The 22,263-nt window shown below is 50.5% G+C and overlaps 6 protein-coding genes across 6 annotated transcripts; 5 read left to right on the forward strand and 1 right to left on the reverse strand.

Moving 5' to 3' along the window:
* Nucleotides 1-870: 870 nt before the first annotated feature.
* Nucleotides 871-2,263, forward strand: CGCA056_v014916 (Metallocarboxypeptidase A-like protein; the record flags this gene model as incomplete). The annotated part of the gene is made up of 3 exons (XM_037330158.1): nt 871-1,404; nt 1,459-1,566; nt 1,619-2,263. The coding sequence occupies 3 exons, from the start codon at nt 871-873 to the stop codon at nt 2,261-2,263; spliced, it is 1,287 nt and encodes a 428-aa protein (XP_037172052.1).
* Nucleotides 2,264-2,407: 144 nt separating this feature from the next.
* On the reverse strand, nt 2,408-4,132 carry CGCA056_v014917 (putative transporter; the record flags this gene model as incomplete). The annotated part of the gene is made up of 6 exons (XM_037330159.1): nt 2,408-2,582; nt 2,641-2,853; nt 2,917-3,113; nt 3,171-3,835; nt 3,895-3,944; nt 4,008-4,132. 6 exons carry the CDS (start codon nt 4,130-4,132, stop codon nt 2,408-2,410), a joined length of 1,425 nt encoding a protein of 474 aa, XP_037172053.1.
* An 832-nt stretch (nt 4,133-4,964) lies between these two features.
* On the forward strand, nt 4,965-9,162 carry aes1-0 (Acetylesterase; the record flags this gene model as incomplete). Its single annotated transcript, XM_037330160.1, has 5 exons — nt 4,965-6,132; nt 6,193-6,989; nt 7,056-7,462; nt 8,261-8,721; nt 8,825-9,162. The coding sequence occupies 5 exons, from the start codon at nt 4,965-4,967 to the stop codon at nt 9,160-9,162; spliced, it is 3,171 nt and encodes a 1,056-aa protein (XP_037171905.1).
* A 3,456-nt stretch (nt 9,163-12,618) lies between these two features.
* Nucleotides 12,619-14,465, forward strand: fap1-2 (L-pipecolate oxidase; the record flags this gene model as incomplete). Its single annotated transcript, XM_037330161.1, has 8 exons — nt 12,619-12,652; nt 12,708-12,752; nt 12,816-12,922; nt 12,988-13,546; nt 13,599-13,846; nt 13,901-14,116; nt 14,176-14,268; nt 14,322-14,465. The coding sequence occupies 8 exons, from the start codon at nt 12,619-12,621 to the stop codon at nt 14,463-14,465; spliced, it is 1,446 nt and encodes a 481-aa protein (XP_037172050.1).
* An 832-nt stretch (nt 14,466-15,297) lies between these two features.
* Nucleotides 15,298-17,142, forward strand: CGCA056_v014920 (putative transporter; the record flags this gene model as incomplete). Its single annotated transcript, XM_037330162.1, has 5 exons — nt 15,298-15,789; nt 15,905-16,314; nt 16,364-16,595; nt 16,647-16,828; nt 16,881-17,142. The coding sequence occupies 5 exons, from the start codon at nt 15,298-15,300 to the stop codon at nt 17,140-17,142; spliced, it is 1,578 nt and encodes a 525-aa protein (XP_037171535.1).
* A 1,163-nt stretch (nt 17,143-18,305) lies between these two features.
* CGCA056_v014921 (Extracellular metalloprotease) lies at nt 18,306-19,257 on the forward strand (the record flags this gene model as incomplete). The annotated part of the gene is made up of 2 exons (XM_037330163.1): nt 18,306-19,132; nt 19,188-19,257. The coding sequence occupies 2 exons, from the start codon at nt 18,306-18,308 to the stop codon at nt 19,255-19,257; spliced, it is 897 nt and encodes a 298-aa protein (XP_037171534.1).
* Between the last annotated feature and the right edge of the window lie 3,006 nt (nt 19,258-22,263).

The following is a 22,263-nucleotide window of genomic DNA, read 5'->3' on the forward strand; positions in this document are numbered from 1 at the left end:
CTTGATACGAAGGACGATGGAAGCCATTGGCTTTGAAAGCTCTTGAAGATTCCCGCAGATTTTGGGGACAAAGGTCGGGGAACAGGCAAGCCCTTTGCGAATGCGACTTTCGATGCGTCGGTAGTCAAAACATGATGCATGGCTTCTTTGATCTGGTCATCACCGTCAAAGAACTATTTCAGAAGATGTGACAACAAAACCTCACCTCTTAGGAACCAAAGGGTGCCCAAACACCATAGCCTATCATGACTGGATCTTAGAGGGATGCATCGAAAGATGAAGAAGCCATCGCTTTGATGCTTCGTGTTGCAGTGTGTCAATTATTCGCTCAAGATATCCCGAAGTGACTTGTTATCTTCTATGACATGCTTGACCTCTGCCTAGAATCCACCAAGTACAATGGAAGAGCAATCCATGAGGTGACCTTTGTTTTTGTTAAATGACGTCGTCTACTCAATGAACGATCTTAGATGTAACGACGCTTACGCCCAGATTTCAAGGCATGTCAGGATCGTAGGCGGAACATATAATGTCAGTTGCACTGCCTAATCGCAATATCGGCATTTAGAAACGGAGGAAAATATTACTGGCACGAACTCAATGATAAGGCATGCCAAGCCTGCCAAGTGCTATCTAAAATTGATTCGGAAGGCGCAAACGTAATCCAAGAGAGTTGAGTGCAACGTTCTCCAAATATTGAGGGGACACATCGGAGCACGCATTTGTGAAGCTTTCTTGGGTTGCGATGACGCCGAAATGCAGAGAATGTCGCTCGCATGAATGGACATAGATAAACCCAGACCATACGTCCGAAGCACAGAGGTCTTGGTTTCTCCATCTCTGCAGTCTTCTTGTTACAGCTCAATGATTATGCATCCTCTCGCCTTGTTCGCCTTAATTGGTGGTTTGGTGTCGGCGAGCAGTCCAGTCTCCTACGATGGCTACCAAGTACTTCGCGTCATGACAGGCGCTATTTCAGCTGCCGTTCTGGACAAGTTGTCATCCATCAAGTATGATGAGTGGAACACGGTAGTGAACAAGCACATCGACATCGCTATTGCGCCAAACCAGATCGAAAGGCTTCAAACTTTGGGTCTTGAATACCATGTGATGCACGAGAACTTGGCAGTATCAATTGCCTCCGAGTCAGCTACAGGGACCACCTGGAAGAGACAAATCGACGATCTCGAGTGGTACGACAGCTACCACCCTTATGACGACCATAAGGCATACTTCGAGGCACTCCACGATGCCTTTCCTAATAACTCGGAGATAGTCTCGTCGGGGACTTCTTTCGAAGGCAGAGACATCTTTGGCATTCACTTCTGGGGTTCGGACGGACCGGGAAAACCGGCCGTGCTTTGGCACGGTACTGTCCATGCCAGAGAATGGATAGTAGCGCCGGTAAGCTAACGCGCCAAAAAGCCACCGTGGAAATGCTAAGGTCATGGACGACAGGTTGTGGAGTATCTCACGTTGCAATTAATCCAGGGATATGGCGTTGACAACACCACGACTGCTTTCGTGGATAATTATGACTTTTGGGTGTTCCCGTTTGTCAACCCGGTAGGAAATCTCAAGCTCAAATGAAGCAGTCTGTGATCTGACACCTCGACAGGATGGATTTGTGTACACTCAGACAACGGAACGATTGTGGCGGAAGAATCGCCAACCAGCCCCAACCTCAACCAACTCGACGTGTTATGGTCGCGACATCAACCGCAATTGGCCGTACAAATGGGATGCTAATCCTCTTGGGGCTTCTACGGACCCTTGTTCTCAAACATACAAAGGCATCGAGGCAGGCGACACCCCGGAGATGGAAGGATTGCACAAGCTTGTGGACACTTTGCGAGACACAAGTGGGCTGAAACTCTACATCGACTGGCACAGCTACAGCCAGTACTTTCTGACCCCCGTCGGCTACAACTGCACCTACTACATTGATACTCTTGGCCAGCACATCAAGCTTGCTCAGCTAGCCTCGGATGCCATTCGGGAGGTTGAGGGTGTCACCTTCACGTATGGCCCAAGTTGCGCGACTCTGTATCCTACGACTGGAGCAAGCTTCGACTATGCTTACGCCGTTGGCAAAGCTCAATGGTCATACTTGATCGAGTTGCGGGACACTGGTGATTTCGGGTTCGTATTGCCACCAGAGCAGATTCGTGGTAGTGTGACGGAGCAGTGGGAGGGCATGAAAGTCATGTTGAGTGTCCTTGATGAGGTCTTCTTCGATGGAGAAGGTCCAGCGGCATTCTGAGTCGAAACTGAATGCAGGAAACGTATGTATTGAGCATCGGATAAGGTACTGAAGGAATATGCATCATGTACTGTAGATTTCGCGTAGAGCTGTCCAAAACCCTTGTAAGCCGGCTATTCTGGTGTCCTTGTACGCTCATAACTCTCATTGAACCCTTCGCTCTTGGTAAACCTCATGACCATATCTGACACACGCCAAAACAAATGCAAAAGCGAGAATCCCTATGTTGGAGTCGAAAGCTCTGCGGTAAAGAGGCTTGTCATCAGCCTGGAAAAGTTGCGCTCCATAAATTGCTGCAATGTTCGCGCTCATGATAATCCTTGAAAGTAAAAATCAGCACCCCGAATTATCTTCAGTGACGAAGCTGGACAACTCACATCGCCATAGCCAATGATCTCTCTTCCGGGTCAGTGCAAGTCAGCGACATCCACGTGATATTGAGGGGGTGCGGGAATGAGGCAAACGTCTGCGTCCAGACGACTCCAAAATACCGCACACCTCGCTTGTTGATCTCCGTGAAAATGCGGTTTAGAATGTAGCCGAACATGTGCATTGCGACTGCCAGTATTGTAGTCTCGCCTCGCTTGTTACTGAAACCAGGAATTAGCACCCGCGCCCTCCAACTAGGTATAACGTGACAAGACATTACTTACAACCGGTCGGAAACGTAGCTGAAGCCAAAAGAGACTGGTACTTGAAGGAACAATCCCACAGCAGCCAAAGCATTACTCGTAAGTGAGGGAAAGCCGAAGCTTCTGATGATGGTTGGACCATAGGTGTCGAAACCTCTAAAAGGTCCGTTGTTGCCGAGAGTGATGAAAACATGCATCCATATGCGCCAGTTGGAGAACTGCAACAGTTAGTAATGCTATCATAGAATTACAGTGGGCGATGCAGGAAGACTCACAGCCTTTTTAAAAGCAGCCATCCCAATATGTTGCTTCTTGTTCTTTTTCTTGGGATCATCGATGCGCAAGCGCGTCTGCAAGATGTGAAGCTCTCGTTCCGTAAAGATGTTGACTTGTGGCAAAAACCAGCTATGCGGGTTATGGAATGCGTCTGGGAGACAAAATCCTAGTACTATGCCGCTGGCAATAGTGAAGGCTCCCATCACGATGAAAAGCCAGGACCAGCCAGGATACCCGGCTACTCCCTTCATATGTAGGATTCCATATGCAATTAGCTTTGCACAGGCCTGGCCCAGTTGGTTGCCAAAGAAAAATATCATAACCCGTTTGGCAGTCTCTTTGCGTGTGTACCATGTTGACAAGGTCCAGAGACCGCCAGGGATGTAACCACTTTCAGAAACTCCAAGGAGAAACCGGGTCGCAAGGTAGCCGGCATAGTTGTGCTGGAAGGCTTGGAACGTACTGACCAAACCGAAGAAAAATAACTGAAGGGTCAACCACTTTCCCGGTCCAACCTTGTACAAAATCATGTTTGACGGAATCTCGAAGAGAACAATCCCAATGGACAGCAGTTGTTGGCCAACATTGAATTGGAATTGCGTGATGCCTACGTCTTCCATGAAGGTATCTGTTATTGCGTTCGCGATATTGCCTCGATCGAGTTCTGCAGTCATATTTTACGTCAGATGGCAGTGGACTTTAGGGGCTATCGTTCGTACGCACGCAAGCAGAAGAAGCCGAGTGTCAGGAGTGGCATAATGATCAAATCTAACCTGTATTAGTTCACATGTTAGACCCAAGAATTCTAGATATAGGTGTGCGACTTCAACACTCACTTCCATTTCGCTTTCGTCTCTTCGTCCTCCGTCCAATCGACCGGCGATGAAACCTGCTTCGTGTCGCCATCGACGAGATTCGCGGAAGGGGAACGATCTAACGAGACGATGTCTGCGGTGCCCATGATGTCAACGAGGGGTTGATGTTTTCGTTCGGAAAGACCTCATCAAGTTGATACTCGATTTGCTTGAACCGAGAAACATGAAGTAGCAACAAAAATGGCTGGTTGTTTCCAGTACTCCAGTTCGGAATTCAGCGTCATCCTTCTGCAGGGCTTTCTCTTGACCCAGACGAAACCGAGCACACCATACTGGATCTGCGGAGAAGATCCGAATCACTGGGTCCGAACATAAGTCTTATCAGGCCAGCAAGCTCGACAAGAGACAACTGGGAAGGAGCGATATTGCGGGCTTGGTGTGGAGTATCATCGTCGGTGCCTACGCATCAGGCTTTGGCACCTAGGCGTTGGTCATGTTTCAATAGCGAATAAATCACCACGTGGAAAGGCAATAATCTCCGAGATGGATGTTGGAGTAGCGCAGAAGTACGCGATAGTCCCAAATGGACGCAGCGACTTGAAGTACCTTAGGCTAGAACTGCCACTGATTGGACTTGTATTGTGTTTGCTTACTTTGCTGCGGCACAAGCTTTATTAAATTGTTCAAATAGAACTCGACGAAAAGGTACGGGAACAATGCCAACGTCGGGCATATTACTGCCGTTGACAGTTTGGAGTGGGAAATCCGCCCGAGCACGTCATCTTCCCGGCGGTTTCGATCACCCAACACTCCACTCGGGACACATCTGCGTCGGAGAACCTCCGGCATGCAAGCATCCCCAATAAACTTAGTGATACAAAGGGCACTAGCCTAGCTAGATGAAATTGATCTAAATGTCATTCGTGCGGTCGCGCCTTCCGTTCGTGCATTTTGCATCCATCAAAACCCATCGCCACGATGAAAACCTTGTCCGACGAGGAGCTCACAGATCTCGCGGGCAATTACTTCGCTCCGAAGGGACTTTACCGTCACACGAAAGGCTTGCCATTCTTGGGTAGTCTTGAGTGTAACACAAAGACTCTCATTGCTGGGCAATGGACTGAACTCATCGTGGAATACACGGTTGGTGCCAGTGGCCTTGCTGATGGAGCTTGGATCAAAGGAACCTTCAAGTTCTACTCGGACTGGGCGCTGTTTCAGACTTCCGACCCAAAGGAAGACAACTACGTATCGGTAGAATACACGCCAGGCCCTCTCCACGAAGGGCAAGCAGCGGCGACAGTACAATCACTGGCTGCTCGTTTCGACCAAAAGGGCCATGAGCGACCATTCCAAAAGGCCATCATCGTTGACATTGTCGACGGTTACATGAACCCCGGAGATAAGATTACTATTCGAATTGGCGACAGACGATGGGGATCGCGGGGTACCCGAGTTCAAACATTCGTCGAAGACAAGTTCTTGATGAGGTGGTATATTGATCCAGTCGGAACTTCAAGATTCGCTCCCATCAAGCCTGACATTGGTTTTCCAATCAAATCAGGACAAGTTGCTAGAGTCAAGACCATAACTCCCCGAGTTGTTAGGCCCGGCGTTCCCGCCCCCCTTCACGTCCATACCGAGGACATCTGGGGCAATGCGACAGCAGACCTCGGGAATCTGAAAGCTGAAGTCAGATTGATCAAAGTTGGCTCCAAGGCAGAGGTTGTCCAGACTAAAACCTTGCCTTTCGCAGCTCAGGGATGGACGGTGATGAATGGCACATACGAGTTCGTCAAAGATGGGGACTACGATCTCGTCGTGGCAGTAATTGATGGTGAGGGATCTGTCATTGCCACAGCTACAGACTATGTATCTGTCGATGCCTCTCTACCCATCCCTCGGCCGTTGTACTCTGATCTTCACGTTCACTCCGATGACACTGTCGGCACCAACCCGACCACATACAACTTCTCTTACGCCAAAGAAATTGCCGGCCTTGACGTCGTCGGATACACTGCTAATGATTTCAACATTACCAAAGAGAAGTGGGAGCACACGCTTGAGATCATTAAGAGAGTTAATTCGCCCGGCGAATTTGTCGTATTCCCTGGGACAGAATGGTGTGGCAACTCAGCCGCTGGGGGTGAGTAAACCTGATTCGAATGTTGTTGTGCTCTTACGAAGGAAGACTGATTTGATTCAGGTGATCACAATGTCGTCTTACTCGATGACCCGAAGACGAGTCAACCCGAGTTCCCTTTTGACAAGAAAGGGAATGTAGCTCGTAGCTTCGAGTGGAACGAGGACGGACCGGCAGAGCTGATACCCGGCGCTTGGCCACTGGATGAAGTCTACGCGACTTACGCTCATTCACCTGAAAGCCACCTTTTGATCCCCCACGTTGGCGGTCGTCGATGCAACCTAGCCTGGCACCATTCCCAGTTGGAACGTCTTCTCGAAATTGGCAGCGCTTGGGGGTTATTCGAGTGGCTTCTTCGCGACGCCGTGAAACGGGGCTGGAAACTCGGCGTTTCCGCCAATTCGGATGAGCACCGGGGTCGATGTGGAGGCGGGGTACCCGGAACTGCCGTCTTTGGCACGAAGGGTGGATTGACCGGCGTCTTGGCCGACAAGCTGGAGCGTGGTGAGGTTGCGAAGGCCTTACGGGCAAGGCGTACGTTTGCGACAACAGGCGAACGCTTAGTTGGGATCGTACGCACCGACAAGGGACATCTTCAAGGCGATGATGTGTTTGTGAAGGATAATGAGGAACTCGTTCTCAGGTACAGCTTCTTTGGTGCGGGAGGGTACTCTTCCATCGAGGCTTGGGATGCGAGTGGTCGCATTCTCCACCGGGATCTCCAGAAAGAAGCAGAAACTCACGCCACGGCATCAACTCCTAGAAAGATTCGCGTGAATTGGGGAGGGGCTCGCGTTTACGACAGATATCGTGAGGCTGTCTGGCACGGATCAATTCTCCCCGGGGCGGTAATCTCGCATGTTCGACCTTTCGGGGGCGTGCTTCACAACGCCGAAGATGAGATCAAGCAACTTTCCCAAAACTAGGTGATCTTCGAGACCCGAACCAGCGGAGATTTCGATGGTGTTGACATTTTCCTTGATGACACATCGGGAACCCCCTCTACTATCAGCGTATCGGGCCATTTAGGTGGATACGTCAAAGTTGGTGACGCCCTCAAAGGAAACCCCCACAACCCGCAACCTCGGTTCAACTTGGTTGCAACGGCAAAGGACTTGACTCAGGAAGGAGGGGTGCGCGACGACATAGTGGGCGGTGCTGACCTCTTTGTGTCCATCGATGGTCTGTTGGATGTTCCATTGCCCAAAAGAGTTGAAGGCAGCTTCACAGTGAAGGCAGAGTCTGGTAGTGGTGGTGACCGGGCGGTGTACTTTGTGGGCAGAGAGTATGGTGGAGGGAAGGTCATCACCAGTCCTGTATTCATCAAGTACGAGTGAGCCATTAGCTAGAAAGAAGCATCCACAGCGCACATAGTTTGTGCGGAAGGCAGATCTGACCCCCGCAACTCCAACAACCCCAATCTCTCGAGCCCAGTGCCCATTTCGCGCATCACCTGCACCTCCTCGGGCCTCAAAATTGGAAACCGAAGGTGAGCGAATACGCGCTCTGCCTTATTGAGAAAGGAAACTTACCGTCTGCGTCTTCTGATGTCGCAATGCAGATGGCGAGATCATCAATGGAGCAGAGCTTCTCTGAACAGGGATTTGGCTGTGGTTGTCATTGGACCACCCCGGATTTAGGCACTGCATGCACCTGGTGTTCGGTTTGTGGACGGTGGTGGGGTAGTTCAATCTCAACGCGCCTGACAGGTGCAAGAGACGGCCAGGTTCCAGGGAGTTCCTCGACGGCAACCCGAACTGAGGCCCAGTGACGGCTTTTGTGCGGAATGGGGAGGAAGTGGACATGGCAAGAAGAAATAGTCTGATACGGTGCATATATAAGCTTGTTAACTCCCCAGGTAGGCTCCGGCATTCACCAATTCATGCTTCGGAGTTTATAAATTTGATCGATTAGCGGAGAGCCCAAGCAATTTGTTCTGCCATTATGCTCGGTCACAATCTTTCCCGTTTCGCTGTGTCGCTTCTTGTGACAAAAGCAGCCTCTTCTCCGGTCCCGCGCTCTGATCTAGAAGGTAGTAAATACTTCGTAACCTTGCAAAGTTGTCCCTCATACACTCTAAGACTTGATTTATCGACTCGCCTTCATCTAGATTTGGCTGACAAAGTTTTAGCGGGAGCTCTACTACGCAGACCGGGTTTTCTGTCAACGGCACCGCTCCCTCGAGCAAGAATCCTATTGGAAATCCCTCTTTTCCTGGATCAACGACGACTGACGGCCTGAACTGGCTAGGGTTTGATATCGCGGAGTTTAATCACACAACGATCTTAGCCTATAATCTGGCTGTAGGAGGTGCTACGACAGACAACACACTTATTCCAACATACACGGAAGGTATTGCGACCTACGTGGACCAGGTCGACACCTTTTACGATGCATACGTCCACCAGGAAACCCCATGGTCCTGGGATGACGTTCTGATTGGGATCTGGATCGCCAACAACGACGTTGGCCAGTCTTTTGACAGAAACGACACATCCTTCCTGTACCCAAAGGTTTCTGCCCGTTACTTCGAACAGACTCAGCGCCTGTACGATGCCGGTGCCCGAAATTTTGTGTTTCTCACATGTGCTCGTAAGTTAATTTCATTGAGTTGCTAATGACGGCAATGACAAAAAACCACCGCTGACTATGGAATTGCTGTCAATCACGAAATCCCGCTAATTATCTGCAATAGCCCAGCAACTCACTCCTTTGATGATCGAAAAAGGCCCAGAAAGCAACGCAAAGGTTGCGGCTGCTGTCAAGCTCTACAATGAGATATTGGAAAAGAACTTTCAAAAGTTTAAAATAGCCCATCCGGATGCTCAAGCCTGGCTGGTCAGACCTTCGAAGTCATATGAACCTGCGATTGCGAACCCACAAGAATACGGAGCGCCAGACGCGATTTGTACAAACGAGGACGGCGTCAGCTGCCTGTGGTGGAACAACTACCATCCTGGAATTCAAATTCATCATCTTCTGGGAGCAGACGTGGCGACAACTGTTGGCACACCCTGGTTCAATCCCCAGTAGAAATAGTAGTGATTCCTAATGACAAATAAAGGAGAAAGAGGTCGCATGAATGCGAAATTAAATTTAAAGTAACGAAGTTGGAGTGCATTGGTATGGTCTCTGGCTGAGAGGGAGCTCACACAATTAATCTTGTACTTGCCGTTCACCTGTGGTTTGACGAAGACCTTGATACTACCGCTGTACAATGCGTTCACCTGACAGGATGTCTTATCCATACGTACAAAACAGGACCTGCATCGGCGTTCGATAGCTCATGAATGGAAAGGACAGTCCAAACTCAGTGACGCAAAATTGTGAGGCCAGGCACATGCTAAGGAGAGCAGCTGTATGAGTAAGTGAACAACAGCACTTGCTGGTAGCACAGAGTACGCGCCATAATCATGTTGGAAAACCGACTCGGCGAAGGCTGCTTGGATATCGCTTTGCAACCTGCATACTGAGTGTAGTGATCCACCAGAAGAGCTGGAGCAGACGTGACGTTGACTTGCTGTGACGTTTCTTGAATGAGGTTCAACGAAGAAGATAAGAGCACGACTCGAGCTTGAGATGCTATGAGGGATCCGGCCTGGGTCTTCCGCATGCTGGCTGGAGTCTGGACAAACCAAACTAAGAAGGGATGACAGTGCGCGTCTACTGACAGACCCATAGAAGTATCCAAGAACCTGGACATTCTAGAAACGAATTCAAAAGAGATTGATGAAAAGGCCGTCTTCGGAGACATCGTCGTTTGGCGAGAAGTTTCTGATCACCAGTTTCGGAAACTGGGTAGAATCCCGTGTGCGCATCGACTACCATGATTCGTCGAATGCAACCCCAGACCTTCAGGCTGTCTCAAAGTTTCCGAAGGCAACGCTCCAACTAGGACAAAAGAAGACTCAACGGTATGCTAATTGATGAAGATGTAGAATAGGCGGCAGCCTGGAGACAATCATTCTTCCTTCATGGGTGGACCCAAGAGGGTTGGCAATGCCCCTGAACGAAAGAAATTAAGTGAGCGATTTCGGACGCGAGTGCACACCCCATTTGATGAATAACCCGAGTGCTTCCCTGAGATGCTACGTGGTACTGGTGAGGTTGAAATCTGCAGACGCCCTTGTAAGTCAACCTTGATGGCTTGTGATCACCACTGCATCAATGGAACCCGGATGGCCATTGAGCAACAGCACCCGAAATTTACGAGAGTAGGTATTTCGTCAATCGTTAGTGATGCCTTGAACGATACAACTATTTTTCGCCTCGAGCGCAATTAAGTTTCGGCAGGCTAAGATGGACCGCAGTCGCTGCTGCAATGAGCGTCCATTCGAACCTGAAATTCTTCACCCTGCGAAATGTATCCGTATACTTCAGGGATCTGTCTCACTGAGCCCATGCGAGAGATCAACATCTGAGTTGACCGCTGGAAGCTAAGTTGATGACGAGAATGGCGAGGCGATGTTGGAAGTGTCAAGATATTGCTTGCCGACCATTCAGACAACGGGCAGCCACGTCTGCGAGGCCTTGCTTGATGACGTCAACCACGCCTGCAGCGCCAGCATTACTTTATAGCCCTTGCCGCGAAGGCAGAACTTGTCGCACGACAAAATGACATAGATTTCGTCTTTCCTAGGCTCTGCCCTCTTCTTAGTCTCACTCTGCCCATCTGCTCTTGGAAGAGTAGCACCTCAGAACACCCCTTTGGAAAGAAGACCCCTTTTGTAAGACTTCGATTCCATTGGTTTCATCAAGTTGCAGACCACCTTGAAAACTTCACCGCCCGCAAGAGTCACAAAGCCTCAATTGTTATTGTTGGAGGTGGCATCTCAGGCCTCGCTACTGCCTTGATGCTGGACAGTATCGGCGTCCATAATTGGGAAATCATTGAAGCCAGCGATCGTGTTGGAGGACGCTTTCGCACAGTATTCGTCGATGATACGGAAGAGTTCGCCGAGATGGGCCCGATGAGATTACCTTACCAAGTCACATACAAGAGCGACAATTCCACGCACGCGTACTCTGATCTCCGCATGAGTTTTCAACTCGCCGACCTCCTCGATAGAATGAACGAAAGCGACGAGAAGTACATAATCGACTTTATTACATGGATCCAGCACCATCCTAACGAACTACTCGCCTTTGGGACGGGCAGACATCCGGATGGCAGGGTGCCTACCCGCGCTGAGATTGCGAAAGATCCAAGCCTCGGTGCTCCACCAGTCATGGCATCGGCGGAATGTAACAACACTGAGAAAGAAATGAAAAAAGTCTTGGACAACGAGACTCTCATCAAGGAGATACAAGCTGATATTTGGGGGGCTCACAAGCAAGTGATCGACCTAGGCTACGATGATTGAAGCGAGCAGTCGCTGCTGCGCAACCGTCTAAATGCAGATGAGAATGTCACAGATGCAATCTGGACTTCAACTGACTACGATGTCATCTGGGATGAGATGGTGCACAACTCCAACTTAGCTCTTGGCGGGTCTGACGAGACTCTCGGTGAGACTGAGTGGAAGTGTGTCGACAAAGGCTTCAACCGCATGTCGGCGCTTTCATTCCCCATGTCTCAGACAGACTGATCTTGAACCGCAAAATCCGGAAGTTGGAACCGGTTCATGACGAAGCCGGCAACAGTTGAACACGTCTGTAATGGTATCCCGGCGCGGCGAACAGAACGTTGGAGTCTAAGGACTACGACTACACCAGTATGGCTGTTACTTTCACCGTGACTCGATTAGGCCGTCGGAGCTTTGTACTATCCCGTGTATGGATTGAACGAATCAGGATCACAAACTATCGTGGCGGAGATTGGAGTGATCGTTTTGTTAGCTTCACAGAAGAAGAGCACGATCTTTATCGACGAGCATACGGCTCTGACTCATGCTTGGATAAGTTCCTCGCTTTATTCTTCCGTCAGAGGCTCTTTTCAGTTGCTACTTGAGTTGGGAATGGTCCATGAGGCGAAGAAATTGTACCAAGAGTGGATGGGCCAGTGGATTCATTGATTAGATGTAGGGTTTGTGCGAAAGTCACAGCTGTGAGCTGGATTACAAGCATGCGAATACAAAGTCTGGTCTTCGGCAAAAATTTGTTAATTGGTTCCTTAACATCAAACGTGTCTTGATTGCGATGCCGTTATTGATCCGCACGCTCATCACATCTGGCCTTTCGCTTTTTGTTGCCGTAACGCCTGTCAATCTCAGTGGTCCTGAGATCCTTCTGGGATCCTTCTGAACAGCGTTACCTCATTGGGCAGGTCAAATGCAACCATCATCTGAGCGAAAGTGGCACGTTGGGTCCCCGCAGATCGCCAAACACCTTGGGAGATAAACAGTTTCCCGAAATGCTGCGTCGGTCTGCGACTTCGGAGCTCGGGGTTAACTGACTAATGATAAGGTGCTCTTCCCCGCGCCCTGCCAAACCAACATGATACGCAACGATTACCCGATCTCTGTGAAGTTATTTGCGCATTGAGATATCATGTCGGAACCAAAGTCAATTGCTATTGTCGGTGGTAGGCAGAATGCAGTGACCATATAGGCCCGCAGACTTACTAACGACCTGTTTAGCGGGCATATTCGGGCTATCGCTGGCGGTTGCCCTCAGCAAGAAGCGTGAGTCTTGGCGCCTTCTCCCGAACAAAAAACCTATGACTTGTGAGAGCTGATGAAAGATAGCCGGAAATCGGGTTCATGTCTTTGACAGACATCAATACGATGAGTCGGGATACTCGCCCGATTTCGCTCACAGTACCCAGGCAGCTTCCGTGGACCATAACAAGATCGTAGGTTCCCTGCGCACTCGCTCTAATGTGTGACATGTAGCAATTAACAATTATCTAAATTGCAGTTTCGAGCATCTTACGGAAAGAGCATCCACTATCAACGCCTAGCGCTTGAGAGTCGCAGCGCCTGGGAGAAAATTAACGAATTACGCCGCGAAGAAAAGAATGAAGAAGATAGGTCTGACTTATTCAGCGGCTGCGGCATGCTTCGCGTCCAACCCGACGACGATCTTGGTGCACTGGAGCGTGAGACTCTGCGTAATTTTGAACGTGACGGGCTACGTGATACACAATTTGTCAAAAGTGATCCCATTGACCGCCAGCGTGCCACTGAGCGCGGTTGGGACTCGAAGCTCCTTGAATTTGCTATCCCGGATTCATCTTCGAGTCAGAGCTTTGAGGCAGTTCTTGACTCTACGGCTGGTTTCACTAAGTGCAGTGAAGCTTGCGCTTACTTCTACAAGGTAGCTGAACGCCAGGGCGTCGTATTTCACTTTGGGCCCCAGAAAGGTGGTTTTGGGAGTCTCATAGAGGAGAACGTCCCGGAGTCATCTACGAAAAGGGCTATTGGCCTGAAGACCAAGGATGGGGCTGTTCACAAGGCCGATGTTGTGGTCATTGCTGGTAAGTTCGCTCTTCACAATTCAACAGTTGCAGTGACCAATGTTTCTGGCAGCCGGATCTTTCTCCACGCAACTATTGCCCGAGATGTCGTACCACCTGGAGTCCTCAGCCGGAAGCGTCGTCACCTTCAAGGTCGACAAGGATGACGAGCGGCTCTGGGATAAGTACTCGCCTGAGCGTTTTCCTGTGATCACTTGGAAGAGCGCTGCCCGGACTGTCGATGGCAAAGACATCGGAAGTATCTATGTATTTCCTCGGACATCTGACGGCCTCATAAAGATCGGCTACAGGGGCGTTAAGGTATGTAAATGCTTGCAATACTTGTGAAGGGTCTTGGAATTGACAACTCTCCAGTTCACGAACTTCCAGCCTGCCCCCCCTGATGCTGGCTTCACGCAGGACGGGAAATGGTCTGTGCCCATGTCGCCCGCTGATTCTCGTGTTGTACCGGACAGAGCCAGAGAGGCTATCAAGCCGTTCGTATCCATTTTCCTCCCGGACTTCAAGGAACAAGATTTTTATTCAACAAAGATGTGTTGGTACACTGATTCACTTGACAACTCTTTTGTGGTAAGTGATTTTGAAGTAGGATAAATTGCTCGGTCTTGCTGATTTGGGCCGTGTGCTAGATTGACTACGTGCCGAATTACGCCGATAACTCCGTGTTCGTCTGCACTGGCGGAAGTGGACACGGAGCCAAGTTTCTCCCCGTTCTAGGTGAAGTGAGTACTTCAAATATCCATGTCATTCAATCACTGCTGATTTGCTATTTTAGCACGCTGCCGATATTCTGCTGAATGATGAGCAGAGCAGCTCATTTATGCGCCCTTACTGGCGATGGAGAGAGACAGCGCGCAGAGGGAACGGGCTTGAGGAGGGACCCAAGGGCCCCCGAAACATTGGCAGTTCGAACCAATGAATGTACTGAGAAGATACAGTCCGATAATTTCTACGTTGCTGTGCGCCTTGATCTCTGTGCCTGACAGCGAGTAAACACAGTTGCATGATGTCAATTCCCGAGATCCCTCCCCTCAGTGGCCTGTAACCTCTCATCGTGCGGTTATCCTGCATGTGGGGCTGTACCGACAGACGTAATTCTCGCAGGAACCATGAGTCGTTTGCTGTTGTGATATATCTCATCTGAGCTCGTCAAAAGCCAAGTATGCCGCGCCGCTTCGAGCCGCTGGCCAAGAACGTCTGATTCTCCGTTAAGGACGGAAGAGCTTCCCAACTTCGTCTTCAGCTCGTTGTGATTTGTTGCCTGGATAGGAAATTTAGTGAGATCCGCGCGTCCTGCATGACACAGGAGCAACCTTGATGTCCTGAACTGCCAAGGAGGGCTGCGATGGATTTCTTGGCGTTCGTTCTTGGCCACAGAGAGAGACGTCGAAATAAGACACTGCCCCTGGCAAAGCATGTGCCGCTTTATCCGAGATGCAACTGTTGGCTCTGGTTCGACGTCTTGACGCAGCAAGCACCCTTGCGGATATTAAGTTGACGAGAAGGGCAAAAGGAGCGCGAAGCGGAGACGCATCTGAAGGATGAGGGTCCCGGAGGCAAACAGGTCAGGGGTGAGACGAGCTTCCAACAGAAGTCAACAGGAATCATGCTGCGTTATAAGCCGCATTCATCACCCGCTCTGTGGCGTCTTCACTCGTCCTTAGCAGTGCTTGAGAGGCAAAAACGTCAGCAGCAAACCTCCGTCGGCTTCTCAACCCCACTTTGTTACTTCCGCTCATACCACCGCCGTCATGACTAGAGACAGAGGTCTTGAGGAAGACGACCCCAACGAGAAGATCGTCCACACTTCCAACGATGGCATTCCTCTCGACGTGAAGCCATCCGACAATGGCAACGGACAGGGTAGGCATGAGCATGCCGTCAGTAAGGATGAAGTCGACGATACCACACTCTTCTACAACCTCAATAAGGAGGAAGCCGGATCTTTCACTGCGGAGATGGAAGGTAAGCTTGTGCGCAAGAACTTCTGGTTTCTGCTTGGTCAGACCTGGTGGATCGCCTTCCTGATCCACCTGGACAAGTCCACACTGTCGCAAGCTAGCACTATGGGGATCTTTAAGGATGTCGACATGACGAAGAAACAGTACAATGACCTTTTTGTGGTGTTTTATACTGGCTATCTTATTGCTCTTTGGCCAGGAGCATGGTTGTCGCAGAGAACTGGCCAGAAACAGTTCATCGTTGGATCGCTATTGCTTTGGGCTCTATTGCTCGCAATGCATGTACTTGTCAAGACAGGAGGCCAGATGATAGCCTTGCGGTTTCTGTTGGGCATGGCGAGTGTCCCTTGCTTTGGAATCTGTGTATGAGCACAGTCCGACTAACTGATCAAAACAGACCGAGTCTCAGATTGTACCGAGCACCACCATCCTTCATCAGGCATTCTTTTCTCCAAAGAAAAGTCCTTGGGTTCAGCTTCTTTGGTGGGCTTCGGGCAGCTTCGCAAACGTACTTCTCACCATGGTTGCTTACAAGCTGATCCTCCTCGATGATGCTCATACACTGATTGGCGGGCTGTCGTCGTGGAAGTGGTTGCACATTATATGTGTGATCCTAACCTTTATCATGACAGTCCCGCTGGCTTTTTTCCTGCCAAACTCACCCGTGGAGGCGAAATGGCTCTCGACTGCAGAGAAGGTACACACAATCAAAGCGATCCGCGACACACAATCGGGCATCAAGAATTCGACGTGGAAGTGGTCGCAAGTTCGAGAAGCGTTTACAGACCCCAAAAGTTGGCTTTTCATGTGGGTTATCACCTGTCTATTGTCTTTTAACTCACTGATGGCAATGCAGATTCCATATGTTCTTCAACGAACTTCCGAACAACACCTCGCAGCAGCTTCCTCTTATTATCGTTGGTTTTGGCTTTACGCCAGCAGAGAGCGCGCTTTTCAATATTGCCAAGCCGTTGATTGGTTCATTTCTTGTTCTTGTGTCTGCCGCTATGCTTTATGGGACTCGACTTGGCACTGGCTATACCTGCGCGATATCGTACATCCCATGTTTCGTTGGGGGCATAATTGAGGTGAGGCTTCGATTCCATGACTTTGCTTTCCGTCTTCTGACTCCTTCACAGCTTGCAGCCCCTTGGTCCAACAAGATCGCGCTCGTTGTTGGCACTCAGATTTCAACATTCAAGCCGTCCTATCTGCTCGGTCTTTCTTGGGCTGGTACCGCCACGACCGGGTATACGAAGAAGCTTACCGTTATGTCAACCTGTGTGGTTGCTGCATCGGCTGCAAATATGATTTCGCCCGAGTAAGTCGCCGCTAGGCTCTCCAGCAGAAAAGCCGCTAACGATGTTCTTCAGGTTTTGGCAACCCAAGTACAAACCAAGATACACTCTACCATGGGCTTTCATGACTGCATTTTGGTTCATATCACCTGCCATGTGCCTTGTCATCCGCTGGTATCTCGTCCGCGAGAATCGACGCAGGCAGGCTAACCTGGATGCTGATGGAAGTTCGGACGACAACGATGTCCTGAACACTGGGGACAGGGTTGTCCATGTGCACAAGGAAGATCTCGATCTGACGGATCGCCAGAATCAAAAGTTCATTTACCCGTTGTGAGGTGATGAAAGTAGGGCTGCTGTGTTGGATACTGAAGGAGATGCAGCCAGGTAGTCAAAAGAACCTAGAACTTGGAGGGCTTCTATGAATAGCCATTGGAAGAGTTGGATGTACTTTGAATTCTGGTCTTGAAAGCAAGAGGCAGTTAATTTTTTAGAACACTTCAAGCCTAGAAAAGGAATACGGAATAGATTGATCGTTGGATATCGGACACACCCTGCATTTTGGACTGGAAGTGAACTTGTGTACTGTATGTATCTTGTCTGCCTTAGTTCATCAACATGATTAGCTATTTTATCAGCAGCGCTTGCAAGCCGGTGCCATATTAATGATCCTAGGCAACTTGCCAAGACTTTTGTGGAACTTTAATGGATGGTTGTTACCCTCCAGGCAAAATGACCTAAAACCTACATCGACCGAATGAGTCTACCTGTGTGTGTTCAAATGGAGGCGAGTCCAGCATATTGATCTTCGCTACGTCCCCGCTCACCGTCGCCGAGTCTGGGATCGACCGGCTACGGCAGTGATCCACACTTCCGCGCCGGTCGAGACTCCGGAGTCTAGTCTTTTATGGGGTGACGTCGATTAAGCTTGTCCTTATCGCATTTCAATCGGCGACAATCTCGATATTATCCCTGCTAGGCGGTACCTGAGGTTCAGTCACCGATCGTTCTACCGAGTTCTGGTAAAGAGCAGATTGTTGCGTCAGTTTTGTGCGACGATGGCTTTGACTTCCGGACTGAGGGATTACCATATCGTCGCGAAACCGAGACTTTCTACGTCGCTTCCGGGATAGCTTATGCTGATTAGGGAAGGTAGTTCTCTTAACTCCGCAATGGAAGGTGATCAACGGCTCTGATGCCGGGCGCTTGGCCTTCCAGCTCCCGCTACCGACCGCGTAGACAGGGATCCCGGGCACAGCAACTGAAAATAGTTGGTGAACCGCTGAAATGGGCCAATCGCCAAGCAAGATAAGTGGGAAACGGCCATCAATACGAACAAAGTGGACCCGACCTTCAGCATCCGTAGATTGCATCAAGCCAAGGAAAACATGGGGAAATTTGTTGTCGATAAAAAGCCGGTAAGCCCGCGTTGTTGATAACAAGCAACCGAGACTGTTCATCGTCATCAGCAACTCCAAAGCTGACAATCTTGCTGCGATCATGAAGGGTCTTATTATAGGACTGGCCTCTTTTGGCCTCACCAGTGCCGCCGCAGTCAGCTCTTTGGCGCAGCCCGTAGCTCGCCGAGGGTGCCTCGTCTCCGACGAGGGCGCTATTCAAGACCCGGCCATCCAATACGCGGAAAAGGCTGTTCGCCGTCAGAACTTCCCGAGCAACTTCACTGTCGACGTTAATTTCCATCTCGCCAGCACCGAGGAAGAAGCGGACCTGATCACGGACGAGATCGTCGATGCGCAATGGAAGGTTCTCCACGAGGCCTTCGCTAGGTACGACATCAACCTTGTGCTCAACTCGACTGAGCGTACGGTCGACAACCTGACCGGTTCCGCTTTCCTCATCAACGAGGGCCCTGACAAGGGCTGGGTTTATCACGAGGAAGAGTACAATACGTATCTGAAGGCGACTCGCAAGGGCGGATATGATGCTTTGAACCTGTACTTCTTCAGCAGTTACTCGCCGGGTGCTACAGGCTACTGCCAGTGGCCTACGCCTCTCGCCGAAACCGACGAGTTGACCTTTTGGAAGGATTCATGCCAGCTGAGCGCAATGACTATGCCAGGCTTCACCGCTGAGCAGGGCGCTTTCGAGTCGTGGAGCCTTGGCCATCTTGCGGTTCACGAGAGTGGCCATTGGTTTGGTCTGAACCACACCTTCGCCGGTGGCTGCTCGGAGCCGGGCGACTTTGTTTCAGACACGCCAGCGCAGCTCACCCAGATCTTTGGCTGTCCCGAGGGTTCCGACTCTTGCCCAAACCAACCCGGTTTGGATCCCATTCACAACTACATGGGCTATACTGATGATGCTTGGTAAAATGCTCCTCTCTTGATATTGCCTTGAATTGTGACTGACTTGGTCAACCAGCACGAACGAATTTACTCCGGGACAGAAGGACCGCATGTTTTCAACCTTCTTCAACTTCCGTAGGAAGTAAGCACACCAAAGCCACCGATGGAAGGCGTGAGTGTCTTTAGATCTTTGGCCGGAGGCAGGAAGACCATAGAAGCGAGATTAAAACAACACAAATACTTAAATTTTTGGTGATGCTTTATTTGGAAAGAAACGCAAGACAAGCCTAGTGTGTCCGCACGTGTCAAAAAGACCGAGATTGCATGGTTCAATTGCTATGTCTTGAGTATGCATCCCAAAACAGGCATCGCACTGCAGTTTACCAATCGACACTCTCTCCGTTGACTGTGCCCATATGCCGACACGTCAAGCAGCTTAAATCCTTCGGGTTCCTCCCGATCGCATAGTGGGCACACGTAGGTATGAAAGACAGTACTCAACTGCGTACTCCTTGCTCCTGCGGGAGATCAAGCAAGACTCTGACTTTAACTCAAGTTCCGCAGATCTCAAGGTAGATAGATGAATGTTAAGACATAGAGAATCACCCATCTGCTGGCTTTTGTTTGGATCTTGGTTAGATCCAAGACAAATGTCCGATATGACGTTGACGAGATGTCTCTCTCATATAACTGATGTGTTGCCTTCTTTTTCATTGCCAACTGGGGCGTTTCGGGCTCAAATAGCCCTGAATCAGTTTAGTCACCGCCGATACCGCCGCCAATCGCAGTTGTTGCCTAATTGAATCTGCGTTCAGCCACCGGCGTCGCCTTTACTGATAGATCACTGCAGCTTGGGGAAACACGATTCCAGGTAACCTACGGCCAGAAGAGCCTCTGAGCGCACACGACGGGTATTGTCCACGGTTCAATGAACTACTTCCAGCAACGTGAAAAGGACTGAAGACTACCAACTTGACACTTTCCCCAGCAGTAGTAACTGACCGCTGCATTTCGTCGACAACACAAGGTTGACACCTCTCGTCGCCGTCGTTCTTCATCACAACCAATCGACTCTCGAAGGAAGGTAGCTCTTGCCAACCGTCGACGGACAGAAGAAAGGGCCGCACCTACCAGAACACCGACACTACAAGTCAAGCAGGCACCCGCCTTGTGACTGCCTGCGACCATTTTCTACCTACTCCAACGACGACACACCTCCGGGCTGACTTCTTCCCCCAACATCAACAACCGCCTTTTCACAACAGCCAGTATCAAGACTCTCGGTGCAGGACTGCCATCTCTCCTCTCCCTCACTTATTGCTGAGACGTGCAGCTTTGACTCCAACACTGCCGAGATAGGCACCACGACCAACGAGATGGATCGCTCGCCACCCCAGCCCAGGGACTGGACTCTGTCCGCCGCATCCATGGCACCCACGAGGATCGATGCAACATATCTGCCTAGACTGTCTCAGCTTAACGCACCACGACCTACGGCCCGACTGGACCAGCTTGTTGGTAGCAGCATCGACCGACATCCCGCACCTTCCCAGCCTCAACCAACGAGCGACTTTATGTCCAGTCACAGGCAGCCCAAGAGAGGACTTGATCTCCAGGATGGCGATGAAGAGTCTGCCATTGACACTCCATCCTCCAAGCGACGTCGTCGTCTGATCCGCAGAGAGGGTGATCGAGGTTCCCTGATCCAACCTCAACGTGTTCCTGACCCTCGCATTGAAGTCCTGGGGAGAACCATATCGCAGGAAGATTTCCTCCACTTGGAATCTGTCTTTCGGAGTCGTGGCACAAATGCTCCACGGCGGTCTCGCATTTCCTCCCCCGCTCCCATTCCTGTCTTCGGCCGACACTCTGCCGTTGAGAGAAATTATTCACGGGGAAATGAAGACGACGAGGTAGAATTCATCAGTTCACGGTCTGCTATTGATAGCATGGCAGAATCTCGGGCCCAGATGCCTCCAGCAACCCCCCAACCTCGATCAACCGCACCAACTCAGCCGGCCTTGCAAGCATCGTCGTCTGCGCCAATGCTTGCCCACTTCTCGAGCCCAATTCCAGAGTCTTTCGATTCTTCGCCTTTGCCAGCGCCTTTGCCAGCGCCTTTGCCAGCGCCTTTGCCAGCGCCCCGGTCTGATCGCCAGCGTCAACATCCCCTCAGTCTTCGAACGCCTGGCCACGCAGCGGAGGTCGGGAACGTTGCCACCCGCAATGACAGACCTAACATGATGGCAATGGCACAGATCCATCCCATCGCCACCCAAAACAATGAGGACGTCCGGTTTTCCACAATTTTGAGCATCACGCAGTCGCTCTCGGTCCTCGATCAGATAATGCCAACCCATTGGATCCGTCGAGGCATTACCCTGCACGAGGACTTGCGCTCGTGGCTTACAATCGACATGCAACGACCTAATGCCGGTAGCGACGAGGCCTTTCGGAATTGTGTCTGCGCCGTTAACGTCCCGAGAAAGTTCTATTTCGCGGGGTGCCGCCATGTAAGTCATACAGAGCCGCATTCACTCCGAATCATGACTTTGGAAAAGACCTAATCTTGTCTTGTTAGATGGCTTGTGGCGACTGCGCTCGCAAGTCTGGACGATGCTGTGATCGTGACCAGAGCATGGTACTCTGCTATCCTCCCGAAGGCGCCGAATGTCCTATCTGCGAGGATACCAACCCTATCTTGATCTTCAAGTGCGGTAAGTGGTAGATGTTTCTGTCGAGTCGGATAAAATCACTGACTCCAGCCACCACTCCCAGGTCACACCATGTGCCAGTCTTGCTATCTTCGGCTCTCCAGCCAGCCAGGAAACACGCTGTGTCCCCAATGCCGGGCCGACTTGGGATACGGCGCGATCGCGAGGTTCAACCCCGCGTAAACAGGCTAGAAGGTATGTGGCGTAAGGTAAACACATGGCACTGCTAGTAGATATCATTGGAGGGGAGAAGCTGCGCGCTTTGTGAAGGGACAGGGGCACTCTGAACAGCAGGCTTTTTGAGAAGTTTGGAGAGAACGCAATGCATGAATTCGCGCTTATCTTTATCAATGGTTAGCAGGAGTTTATGGCGTGCATTTTACACAGCGTTTGCGGCGTGGTAAACAGACACCCACAGTCATAGTTAAAGACATCATC

This window comes from Colletotrichum aenigma (genome assembly GCF_013390185.1).
Source record: "Colletotrichum aenigma strain Cg56 chromosome Unknown KSG_Cg56_contig10, whole genome shotgun sequence".
Lineage (NCBI taxonomy): Eukaryota > Fungi > Ascomycota > Sordariomycetes > Glomerellales > Glomerellaceae > Colletotrichum > Colletotrichum aenigma.